Raw genomic sequence first — 13,504 nt, 5'->3', positions numbered from 1 at the left:
ATCTCAATCCTGGGTCAAAACTTCTGAAACTATCTTTACAATGGCTACGAATAAATTGGCTCATGGTAACTTATCTTCTCTAGTCAAAGTGGGAGATTGTTAGGAATATTGCCCACTAGAAGATGATGATTACAAAATAAGATAAGAAGTTACTTTATTAGCATCATATGATTAGTGGGTTGAGGTATGATAACATTCGGAATCAATAACAACTACCATCCATAGTCTCCGTATCAAACTAAATCGCATGCTGCGCATCCGAGATCGGGCGGTGAACTAAAACTTGGTCGATGATTGATATGCGCTTGGAAAGCCTTATCTAAAGTCATATACGTGGAACATGAGTGAGGGTTGATCACTCAGTGGGAGCATTATACACTTGCAGAAGGTGTACGACCTGGACACGCTTTGGTTTGGATAGATGCGTCGTTTAAGGACCGTTACGATGCACTAGCCGAGGTCGCTTATGATGGTCACAGTGACGCCTGATCTAGTATCCTGAAGTGATCATGGACTTCTAGGTCGTGTTACCGGGTTCTTTGATTCATCACGTTAAAGGCCAATAAAGGTTGAATAAATGGATGTTTTGGGAACTCAGGACATGATTGTAGAAGAAAGTGTTTTACAGATACGAAATCCAGCCTTCCTGAAAGAAGGTTAATGGTCTCTCACCTAAGGGTTGATTCCAGAACCGATTGACTGTACACACTTCCGAAGTTGGCTTACGTTCGGTTGAATCTTTCGCTGGGGAAGCAACGATGCTTAGGGCTTATATGTAACGAGAAAGGTATAACATAATAAATTGATCTATCTCGATACGGGCAGAACCTGGAGGGTCATGATCACGCACTGACTATATCAGTGGACACTCGTCACGATGAGTAAATATAATTATAGTATTAAAGGAGAGTGCATTCTTAGCTTACACGGTGGAGTATTGACTAAGATTAGACAAATCGATCGAAAAAGAGAGATGATTATTTCATCTTTTTTTATCAGATTTGTTAAGCTTCTACTACTAGGTCCATCGTCCCCGATTCGGCTTCGATAAAGGCAGATAAGAAAGTTAATATAATAGTATGTATTATTATTATAATTTCACCTGCTGTAATAGTGATTGACAACATTAATTCCAAAAAGGGTATTTTGGGAATTAAATAAATATTTATAGTAAAGCTGTTTATTTATTGATAGATCAAGTAAATAAAATAATTATTTATTGTTGGACAAGTAAATAAGTGTTTAATGGGCTTAAATCTATTGGGCCTTGAAAAAGCAAAAAATCGCCTACCATCTACGGTGTAGGACGTTTTTTGCACCGGTGTGGTAACCAGTATTTTTTCTGTTTTTTCTATTCCTAAAATATAGGAGAATAAATAGGAGATATATTTTCTTATATTCTCTTCTAATATTTAGGCTAAATATTAGGAGGATATTTAGGAGAATATCTAGGAGAATATAATTTCCTAGATTTTCTCTACAGAAAATATTTTATACTGTTGTATAAAATAAAATCCTAGATATTGATCTGATGGATGAGAGGAAAAATAAGATTCACTTGTTGAGATCCAAGGGTTGGGATTTAATCCACTAGTGTGAACACAATAAAAGAAAATAATATCTTTTAGAATATTTTGGAATATTATATAAAGATACCTTTTAAACTACTATAAATAGAGGGCTAATGAAAAGCAAATTTTGGACCTAGCAAAACAGCTAAAATACGCTCACACACTCTCCTTTGTGGCCATGTGCTAGCTTCTACTCCTTGGAATTGCTTCAATTCCATTCTTAGAAATAAGATAGAAAGATCGGAAACACCTCGTGTCCAAATCTAGTGAGATATAACGAAGTCCACTCTTTTGTATTATCTTCCTCGAAGATTACGTTTCGGAAGAATTTGGTGTCATCACATCGAGTCCTTGAAGGAGGAGTTCCAGATCTGATTGTGTGGAGGCTTGTACGTTCAAGACGAAGACAGATTGTGAAAGCTTTCGGTTCGTGAGCCAAAAACTGTAAGTTTTCTTAAACTCGTCTTTTATCTGATATGATTGCTTGATGAAGTTTCTTATGATTAATTAATTAAGTAATCTAGATCTTGTTTAATAATCATGTTAATAATGAGCTCTTGTTAGCGTAATTATTCTTTTCCGCATTTAATTGGTTATTTAATGTGCATTAATCACCAACACCGTGGGGTAAGGAAGAGGAAATAAGATTTGGTCATGAATATGTGATATTTAATAGAAAAGAGGAAACTACATTTTCAAGGTAATTCTCCTCCTTTAAATACCCCACCTCATTCACAACACACAATTTAAGATATTGAGAACTTCTCTCTCTACCCTTGTAGCCGCCCTCTCTCTCTCTCTCTCTCTCTCTCTCTCTCTCTCTAGAATCTCTTCTTTTTCTTTTGTTTTGGCACCTAGGTTCTCATTAGACCTAGTGTTTTGTTTTAGCTCTTTGGTTCAAAGACTTGTTCTTGAGTCATAGTGTTTAAAAGTGCCCACACACTAAATCCTAACAATTCTTTAAAGACTCTAGTGGTAGAAACTTTCGTGGTTACTCACAGGTTCAAGAAGACTAGTGGGAGAGGCGAGCTGAGTGGGGAGACAAGCGTTTCAACTTTCCTAGGGCTTCTCAACGTTCAAGCTCCATTCGAAGTTGATACCGAGTAAAAACTAAATGTAGTTACAATTTAACGATTAGCATACGTGTGCAAAGTGCAAAGTCCTCTAGATACATTTTTTTATAATAAATAAAAATATCCTTCATTGTAATGGTGATTTCCAAGAAAGTAAAAATAAAAATGCATAAATAAAATAGAAGAAATACACGTTTTTAACATCCGCTTGTAGGTCCAACAAAACATCCCATAATATATAGTTATATACCCAGGCCCGGCTTGACCTCTAGGGAGGTCAAGCAATTGTTTTAGGCCTCCACTAAATAAAAGCCTAAATCATGTAAAAAAGGCCTAAATCTAATATATTTTAGGCCTAAAATATATATTTTTTAGGCTCAAATATACTAAATAATCTAAACAAACATTAAAAAAAAGCCTATAAAAATTAATTTGCTTTAGGCCTCACAAGTTTTAGAACCGGGCCTGTATATACCTAGTGAGTCATTTGTAATCTGCTGAATAATATAGTATTTAATATATTGTAAATATGCTCATGATTCATGATCATAATTTTTTCTGTCATAAAAACAAAAAAAGCTCATGAATGACACAATGCTTGCTTACTAAGTAATTCACTGAACTCGAGACATCAAATATTAAATTCTAATCAAGTATAGACAAAAAAACTAATCGTCTAGAATCTTTTCACAATCCAAATTCAAGATATCATTGCCCTAGAGCATGGCTGACAAGTGTACCAACGTGATGTGGGAAGCGTTGGCTAAGTATGTCATGAATAATAAAATGTAATTTTTAGGTGTCAATAACAGTAGTAGTGGATTCTAACTTGACTTGAAGTGGAAATATTCTAGTGGAAGTGGAACCGAATTCTCTTTATAAAAATAGTTTGCTTTTGTGTGGGCTTTGTGCGAGCAGAGGAAGGGAATTTCCCGCATACATGAAGGACGTTCGAAGATTACCATTGAAATTGAGAAAGACGCATAATGTATAATGTATTGGGCTTTTCAAAATTTCATGTCGCGAGGGATAGTAGAGTCCCCAAATTTTTCACACGTTGAGGAATCTTTTAGATGGCCGAGAGGCGGGAGAGGTCCTGACCCAAATGGTAAGGCCAAGTCTGGACGTTGGGGTGACTTACTTCCGAGTAGGACTTGTTGGGGAAATGAGTCGAGTCAAACTCGTCCGGATACCGTTTGTACGTTATTGGCCTAAGTCTAACTCACCTTAATGCTATGTTTGAGGTTGGATTGAATAAGATCTTGTTTCAAATACGATTTAACGTGTTGATTAATTATAATATAGATCATAATCTTTTCAAAAAAGAATCATAACAAATATATTAAACGTAATAGCAAATCAACAATGCGGGACCATGACCTTCACAAGTCGTGAATTATTCTAACTCGATAAACAAAGTAGACTTTTCAAACATAAAAGGATTATCGTAACACTTACCTGGAAGTCTTTATGACAGCATCGTCATTCTAGCTTATTCATCACATTCCCGATCTCATGTACAATTCATCTCTTCGTTCTCGAATGGACAACCTCGTTTTTGTGATCCTCATCGATTCCTTAATTCCTTGTGCAACTCATTGTTTCTCTCTCGAATCAACACCTTAATCTTCCAAGCCATTGTCTAGATGGACAGGGGAGTATAGTGTGGGCTAACTTCTTGTTCGTTTTAATTGAATAAACAAAAGGCTTGTTGCAACAAGAAAATATGTTTATAGGACGAAGGATATTTCGAAGAAATATATATGAAGAGAGAAGAATAAAATTAAACTCTAAAGCTATAGTTGGCCAAAAATTTGAGTTTTGCTTCTACGCTAATTGGTCGATCTATTTATCACTTTTTCATATAGCGGCTAGAAAATAGGACAAATTTTAACCACATTATTTTATTTTATTTTATTCTAATTCCTATAAAAGAGCATAGTCATAATATTATGTTACTTAGAATAAAATAATATATTAAATAATCAGATCAAAATCTTCTTAGTTAATATATTCTTTTATTTAAATATTAATATTATTTACCAAATCAAAATTGTAGATATTATATTTTATTACTAAAATATCTCAACATTCAAAGTTTTAATTAAATTAAAATTCCAAGCTCCATTCTATAGCCTTGGATCTCCACCCTAGGCCTATTGGGTTTCGTAGGTTAATTTAAATGGTCTTTCAAACCCACATGAATTTAAATAATTGTTTGTTATTTATTCATTAATAACTTAAATCTGCGCATATATGTTGCCATAATGGTTCTTTAAATCACACATTTAATCCAAATCTTTTCAGGCTGTGTACAGATTATCTGCACATAATGCTTCTACAAAAGTGAACCTACACTTTGCGAACCACATATATGATTATGAGTCTAGCTACCCCAGACTTAGTATAATCACTAATCAAATTTTAGCGTTTTGTCATCATGTCTCATATCGCTACACAATATTCATATAAGTTACTACAGTAGTTTAGGTGTGATGGATTTGTTAGACCTTTGTTGAAATAAATATATTTATAATTTATAATAATCTTTATTTATTTTATATTTATTTCAACAATCTTTGAGTAATTACCAAAATATCATTTTGTGGGTAATATTACTAACATATAGCTCCTCCGGGAGGAGGTCCAGGTTCTCGTTGGAGTTGCTAGCTAATAGACTTGGCGCCCAAATTTTGTGCTAGGCCTTGGTTTGGCTGGAAAGTCTGGGAGTCGAAATTGTCCGTCGAGCTCGTTCTTGGTCGAGGGATGGCCCGACCTGTGTTTCGTGCAAAGTCTCGAGGGTTGAATGTCCAATTTTAGGATGGCCCTCGTTGTTGTGGAAATAATTAGGGGTCGAATACTTGCGGAAGACAAAATATACTAGCACAACAATATATATATATATATATATATATATATATATATATATATATATATATATATATACTTTTGTGGCTCCACTCCATACAGTTTAATCGACGAGAATGTAAAAAGAATGAGACGAGGAGTTTTACTCAGGTTCGGACCAAATTTAACTAGTACAAAAAAACAGCATTGGGTGCGACTTTTTTCGCACCTAAAGGTCGAAAGTCGCACCCATTGATACCTTTAGGTGCGACTTTAGGTGCGACAAAGTCGCACCCGAATGGAGAGACTCGGAGACAGAGAGATAGAGGCACAGAGGTTTTTTTGGGCGAATAGGTTTTTTTGGGTGTTTGAATGAAAACCCATCGAGCATGCTTTATATATAAAGACTTTTAAATTTGGGTGCGACTTTGTCGCACCCAATAACACCTTTGGGTGCGACAAAGTCGCACCCAATGACCTGTGTCAGTGGTTTCGGGTGCGACAAAGTCGCACCCAATGACATTTTGTAATAAAAGGGGAAAGTTTTGGCCGCGAAATTTTTTAGGACATTTAGGTGCGACTTAGTCGCACCTATAACTTTGGAGACAGTATTGGGTGCGACTAAGTCGCACCCAATAGTAGTACCACACTATTGGGTGCGACTAGTCGCACCCAAATTCAAAAAATTTCCCGAAAATTTTCCAGCGCTTAATTGATTTTTGGGTCCGACTATTCGCACCTGAAAGTCTTTTTGGTGCGACTTTTAGGTGCGAATAGTCGCACCCAAAAGTCAACCGCACCGGAAAACTGTATTTGTAGTAGTGTTTGTCATATGTCATGCTTGAAGAGTGGTTCCACTATTAAATATCAATCCAAAATTACAAATATTACAAGCCCTAAAAAACTTTTATCTTTTCTCTCAATAAATTCTCTCTAGGTTGTTCTAAGTGTTGTTCCCTCTTTCTTTCTCTCACCCATACTCTTTCTTTTTTTCCTCCCATTTTGGTTTCAGTCAGTGGTTTCAACAATAACCACAACTGATAAGTGCATTTCATACGTACTTATCGTGAACTTTAAAACTTGAATCAAAACAAGTTGACATGTATTTTTTAATATTTTTTAGTTTTCTTTGTTTTTATAGGTTTTTAATGAGCTACAAGTGTTTTTAAGATAATGGAGCAATTTTGAGGTGATTCGAAACTTTTCGAACGAGTTAGAGCGAAACAAGAAACACGAATTCCTATTATGTATACTTTTGGGATTCTCTATCAAATATTCTGGATTAATTCTTTCACCATTTGATATATTTTTCTTAGCTTTCCAATGCATATTTATTTGTAAGAATCAGATAAATGAGCAACAAGTTATGACCATTTTAAGCATCAGTGCGCGCGCCGCTAACACGAGACATAACACTCTACACGTTCCGCGCGCTCGTCTATGCGCCGCGCACTCCAACTTGCACCCCAAGATGATATTTTTCAATTTTGACGAGTTTTGGACCTTTTGATCAAATCTAAGGGTCCAAATAGCTCCTAAAATCATTCAAAACCCTATATATACTAGTTAGAACCCCATAAAAGCATAAGTTTACTTTATTTGAGTTTTTGCTCTTCTGTTTGGCTCTTTGGGAGGGAAAGAAATCGGAGATGAAGACTCATTCACAACCACCATTCATCGCCGTCACCACTACCACATTTCAGCGTTTCGTTTCTTATCCTCATCTCTGGAACTCCCGTTTATGTTTAGTAGTTTAGATTTGGTTTTTTATGGTTTGGTTTTAGTTCTTTTGAGTTTCTGTTACTCTAGTCGTCATGAACTAATCCCTGAGAGGGTTATGGCTTAACGTCTTCAATATGATTGTGGATTTGTTATTCATGGAAGTATTTTTCATATTCATCTTCTCTATCACTTTATTTATGCTTGTGCTAGATTCGCTACCTCATTCATGAATTCCAGGATTTATTTGATGCCTGAGAAAGATTAAACAATCGTACATAAGAATTAGATAACCGTAGTAGGTTCCTAAGACTAAAGATAGCTAGACTGCTACGGAGTCGTGCGTACACTCCCTATTGTAATGTTTGTCGTATTTTTAGGGTTTGAGATCGAGAGAAAAAAACCAGGTATTGACATAGGTTGTTAGATGCTCGAGAGAGATTTATTGATAATATTACGCGAGTGTGATTAGTGAACATAGTGAATTGAAAGATCGTGCATAGTTATAAGAATCTCGACCATATGAGAGTTTTGCGAAACCGTTGCCCTTGCCTTCTACTCATCCATTCACTTGTGTTATTTATTGTTTGACTTAAGCTGTCATTTTTTAGTTCATAATCACATTCGCTTATTTGAGTTCAATTTGTGGCTAGCTACTTTTATTCTTCGTTAAATATAATCCTCGTGGGATCGACTCATATGTACGATTATATTACTTAAGCCTACGTGCAGTTGCGTACGAAAAATATTGCAACAACAACACACTTCAAATAAAACATTATAAATAAAAGAAATAAACAAGATGATGACCCCATTATTTTAAAACCACGCTCACAAATCTCCACCTTTGCTTCAAGAACCGTAACCAAACAGCAACTAACAACACCGAGAACCTCCGTTGAACCACTCTCCACGTCCTCCTCTGGTTGCTCAACTTTGCGACGTTGATCAAGTTGTAAAAATCCCGAAACTTGATCTCTGTCACTACCTTCGTAGCCATCTCCGCCAGATTCTCATCCGTGTGCACTTTCTCAATAACCACGGACCCCCTGGCGACAACATCTCGAATGAAGTGTAGCTTTATGTCACGTGCTTCTTCCTCTTATGGATAATTGAAATCAAATAGGCCTTTTTTATAATTGACCCGATGCATCATAGTATAATTGAAATCAAATAGGCCTTTTTTTATTTTTAAATTGCTCAAAATTTTCATTAAAAATTAAGTAAAACACATATCAATATAGGAGAATAACATCTTAGTACATTGAACACCGTAGATCTAAGTCAAAATGAATCTAACACTAAGTTCAGGTGATCGCATGTTTTGTACACACTTCCGACAAAAGAAAGAACGACTAGCACAGTAAAATTCAAACACACATAAGGATTTTTCAGAATATCCATGATGGTTGGTGGATATATCCAATCAACCTCAGTCCAATGACAATGAAGAAGATGACTCTTTAATCTGTATATATCAAAACCTAACAGAAAATCCACAATGAGATAGTGGATGATGACTCATCTGTCTAAAAAATAAACCAAACCAAGCAAAACGCAACAACAAAATAAAAGGTTCGTAGACTCTCTTAAAACCAAAAAGACCAAAATAAAATTTAAAATTGCCACCAGTGTTTAATAGATAAATATCGAGGAGCCACACTGCACTGTCCCCGTCACAGAAGAGCCACGCCACATCGCCGTCGCAGCCACGCTGCACTGTCCCCGTCGCCGAGGAGCCACACCACATCGTCGTCGCTGAAGAGCCACGCTACAGAACCCCTGTTATCAAGGAACCACATCGTGCTGCCCCCATCTTGAGGAACCACGCCACACAGTCCTAGTCTCCGAGGAGCCACGCCGCACAACCCTTGTTCCCAAGAAGCAACACCACAACGCCATCATCGAGGAATCCCCCATGGCCGAGAAGCCACGTTGCACTGTCTCTGTTGCCGAGGAGCCACGCCATAACACTGTCGCTGAGGAGCCACGCCGCATTTTCATCGTTGCCGAGGATCCACGCCGCACAACCCCCGTTGTCGATGAATCACACCACAATGCCATCGCCGAGGAACCATGTTTCACTTCCCTCATCATCGAGGAACACGCCGCAATGCCGCCGGTGACCTAATCCGTAGCACAAGGCGCCGTTATTGCGTCTCTATCTTTGATTACGTATCGCCGCATCTCTTCCCTTGGGATCGAAAAGACACCTAGTCATGATCGGAGTCTCTGCCAAATTCGGCCCCAAAGGAGAGAAAGAAAAACCAAGTTTAGATCTAGATCTGAGAAAAAACTAGAGAGGGTTCTTGGAAGGTCCAAAATAAAATTTGATGAAAATTTTATACATATAAGTAATTTTAATAGTATAATTCTCTTCAAATTTGATTTTGGGGCCATATCAAGAGTAAAACATAAAGTAAAGACTTTAGTACCCTTGAGGTTGGGCCAAGTCTATGATACCGCTCAACTCACCGACTTGTCTCGTAGTTAGCTTCTTTGTTTAGTTTTCACTGTCGGTTATGAGAATGCCCATATTTTCTTGTTCACACTGTTATCAAATAACCACTTGACTTATTTCTGGTTACTAAGAGTATTTCTTTCTAATAGCAAATTTAAGAATTTAATTAAGTTAAATTGCATTTTTCAATGATTAATTAATGTCATGCATAATTTATAAAGATTACTTTTTTTTTACACTTCTAATTTTTTTTTATTGAAAAAAAATATATATAATTAAAAGACAAGTCACACATAATTTTGAAAATAAATTAATATAATAAAAAATGAAAATAAATTATAAATATAAATATGAAAATCGATTAAATTTAATCACAACGCAAATATTTTATATAAAGTATTTGTTGCAACTAACCAATTTTTTACCTTCTTTTAAAGATCTAATCCAAGTTGTATTTTATTAGAAAAATAGTTCACCAAACTGAAGTTAATTAAATTAATTGAATATTTAATTTAATTAAATTCGACCTGGTGAACGATTTTTTTAATAAAATGAAATTTGTGCTTTTAAAAGGTTGCATTCAGTCTCATTTTATATCCCATCTCAATATTTTAGGTACTATTTCAAAGTTTAACCATTTGACTTTGTCGTTTTTAAAAGAATTTTGTGAGTTGTGACTCGAATTGAATCAAGAATTTATCAGCTTAACCACTTTACTTTATTTATTTATTTTTGAGTAATGCTATTTGACACGAGCCACGATTTTAAATTATTCACTCAACATTAATACGTGGATGTTTAATGCTTTTGGGTAGGGACGTGACACTCTTGAGTGAGTCGTTAAAATTCATGTGCCATAAATCATTAGTTTATTTTTTTGATGAAAAACCACTTTACTTGAAAACCTCAACCTTGACTATTAGCTGCTAATGCTTTTTTGTCCAGTTTTTTTAATCATCTCATCAAACACTTCAACTGTATTTTCACACGTGTCAAATAGTCCTTTGCTCTTCGGTCCGCTCTGATCATCTTTCTTTCCGTGTAAGCTTAGCTGACTTTTCTTGGCTCCTGAACTTTCATCGCCGAAAAATGAGCGACGAAGAGAACAAGAAACCGGGGTTCGTCTCCGGTGATCAGCAGCACCATCACTATGGCACTTTCCAGGGCGTCGCCAACTACGCTCCGCCGCCGTCAGGGTTCCCTCAGCCGGTCCCGCCGCCGGGAGCCACCGCCGAGACCTCCACCGAGTACTACGCTCGCGGTTACCAGGCCATTCCAGGTAAATCTCAGTCTAACCGAATTCTAATTTTTTTCTTCTCTTTTGTTGTCGCGTTTGATTTTATTTGTTCGTGAGGCCTAATTTGTTGGATTAGGATATTTGATAGCTGAGAATTGATCATCGAATGTATGAATTGATCATTGAATGTATGAATTGAGATCTGATTACCAGGCCATTCCTGGTACTACTCTCACCGAAATCTCATCATTTGTGTGTCTGTGTCGATGTTGACTTTTTTTTTTTTTTTTTTTTTTTTTTTTTTTTTTTTGTAAGGCCTAGTGGTTGGATCAGAGTAATTGGTAGCTGAGAATCGATCAATGAATGTGAAATTGTTATAAGATGTATGAATTGAGATTTGATCAGTAGATAATATAAAAAAAAAATGAAAAATTGTTGGACTCAAGTTTATGGTTTTAAATGAAAATCAATTGTTGAATATCCTCGCTTTGTGATCGGATCATTGTTAGAGTCCATAGTGTAAATCGTAACGATTTGAGTGTGTTTCTATAGTTACGGGTTATGCGGTTGCTGAAGGAAGACCTATGAGAGAGAGTCGTCTTCCTTGCTGTGGTATTGGATTCGGCTGGTTTCTGTAAGTTGACCTATTACACATTTTTTGCTTGTTTTTCTTGTATTAAATTTAGCATTCCAATACGTTTCTTCTTTGAGGATTTATTTAAGATTTTGTTCTTCCATAAGTTGATGTGCTTTTGAGGTTTGTAAACACGTCTTATTGCCTATACTAATTAACTCTCCGGTTGGATCATCACAAACTCTTAATCTTATTTTTTCCGAAGGTTTATCATTGGCTTTGCTATCGCCGGAATTCCTTGGTACATTGGAGCTTTGATTATGCTTTGTTCCCGGCTCGACTATAGAGAGAAACCTGGACACATTGCGTGCACAGTTGGCGTGAGTAACGAATTCCTCCTCTGAATATGCCATTAATTATAATTTGTGATTTACGTAGTTCGGATAGTTTGGGGTGTAGATTTCAAGCTGTTTTGTTTTGATTTAGTGAAAGATCATTCGCATTTTAAGTATCCCTTGAATAGACTACACACATCTTGAGCATACGATTTGATGAGCCAATCTAAAATCGTTAATGGTAGCAAAAGGTAAGTTATGTCGGGTTTTGATAAAATTTTGAGTTTGAAGTCGGGAGTCTTTGTGGATGCAAGAGGGAAATAATAAAATTTTTTTTATTGACAATGGTCATCTTTAGCATATTATTTGTTGAGTAAATCTACTATTTTATGGTAGGAAACATTAAGATATGTTGGATTTTAGTAAACTTTTAGCTTGAAGTCAAGAGTCTTTGTAGATACAAGAGGGAATATCAAAGCTTATATGTTTGCAATTGTGAAAGCTCTCTTGTATTTTTAGGAAAAATTAAGTACGTCGGATTTCAAGAAATTAGTGTGACTTTGAATTCACAAATTGTTGAACCAATCTAATATTTAATGGTAGGAAAAATTAAGTTAAGCCGGATTTTGATAAATTTTTAGTTTGAAGTCAGAAGTTTTTGTAGAAGCAAATCAGCAATAGGGAATAAAAAAGGTCATGTAAACAATAGTCAAAAGTGAAAACCTCTCTCACCTTTTTATGAAAAATTCAGATATGCCGGGTTTTAAGAAATTTTGAGTTTGACATTGAATTCACAAATCGTTGTTGATGTAGGAGTGAATAATTTTTTTGTTTGTTTGTATTTTTACTATAGTGAAAGCGCTCTCACATTTTTATCATTACTTGAACAAACTAAACATTTTGAGCATATGATTTGTTGAACCCATCAAATCTTTAATGGTAAGAAAAAACATAGTATGTTGAAATTCAATAAATTTTTAGTTAGAACTTTGAAGTCACGAGGCCAAGAGGGCAGTATTATAAAAAATTGTATATTTACAATAGTAAAAGCTCTCTCATATTTTCATCGTCGCACTTGATCGAACTAATAACATATTGACATAATATCAAATCTGTTGGACTTGGAACCATTCATCGTGACTTATTTGTAAAACCTGAAGGTCTTTTATGACAGGAGAAACACAGTTTCGGATGGTTCATGATTTGTGTTTTAGCTTCATACATTTTGAACACTCTTTTGGTTTGATTTTTTCAGGCTATTCTTCTTACCATTGCCCTTGTCTTTGGCCTGACGAAAGACATGGATGATTGGTAGTATCGCTCACAAACTTGCAAGGCTTGAGAAAGTGATATGATAAGTACTTGCGAATACCTGTAGTTACCGTATATGTGTATGTGTAATTTGTATTATTTATTATTTTTTTTTTGTGAGTACTTGGAAAAAAGTTATTACAAACTCTCAACTCAAGGGATGACTATGTTTGTAACGATAAAGTATGCGATTTATTATTGTTTGTTAGACAATTTCAGAGTTACCTTGATCACAATAATGTTGTAAATGTAATTGAAATCTTATGACAACCCTAACATATTTGTTTATGTGGTATTCTTACGAGACTATTGTGTTAAGATAAGATTAATATATAAATTTAATGTATAATCTGAGGCGTGTCTTCAGTTTAAAAAA

The 13,504-nt window shown here is 35.5% G+C and overlaps 1 protein-coding gene across 1 annotated transcript; it reads left to right on the top strand.

Moving 5' to 3' along the window:
• The first annotated feature begins 10,620 nt into the window (after window positions 1-10,620).
• Window positions 10,621-13,423, top strand: LOC149401434 (large ribosomal subunit protein eL20z-like). The gene is made up of 4 exons (XM_089613879.1): window positions 10,621-10,950; window positions 11,461-11,542; window positions 11,748-11,862; window positions 13,073-13,423. The coding sequence occupies exons 1-4, from the start codon at window positions 10,761-10,763 to the stop codon at window positions 13,130-13,132; spliced, it is 447 nt and encodes a 148-aa protein (XP_089470005.1). The 5' UTR covers window positions 10,621-10,760; the 3' UTR covers window positions 13,133-13,423.
• The last annotated feature ends 81 nt before the right edge of the window (window positions 13,424-13,504 follow it).

Source organism: Urtica dioica, chromosome 4 (genome assembly GCF_054948205.1).
Source record: "Urtica dioica subsp. dioica isolate 48M chromosome 4, U.dioica_male_clone48M_v1_H2, whole genome shotgun sequence".
NCBI classification, from domain to species: Eukaryota; Viridiplantae; Streptophyta; class Magnoliopsida; order Rosales; family Urticaceae; genus Urtica; species Urtica dioica.
This window is presented reverse-complemented; position numbering and strand designations above follow the sequence as displayed.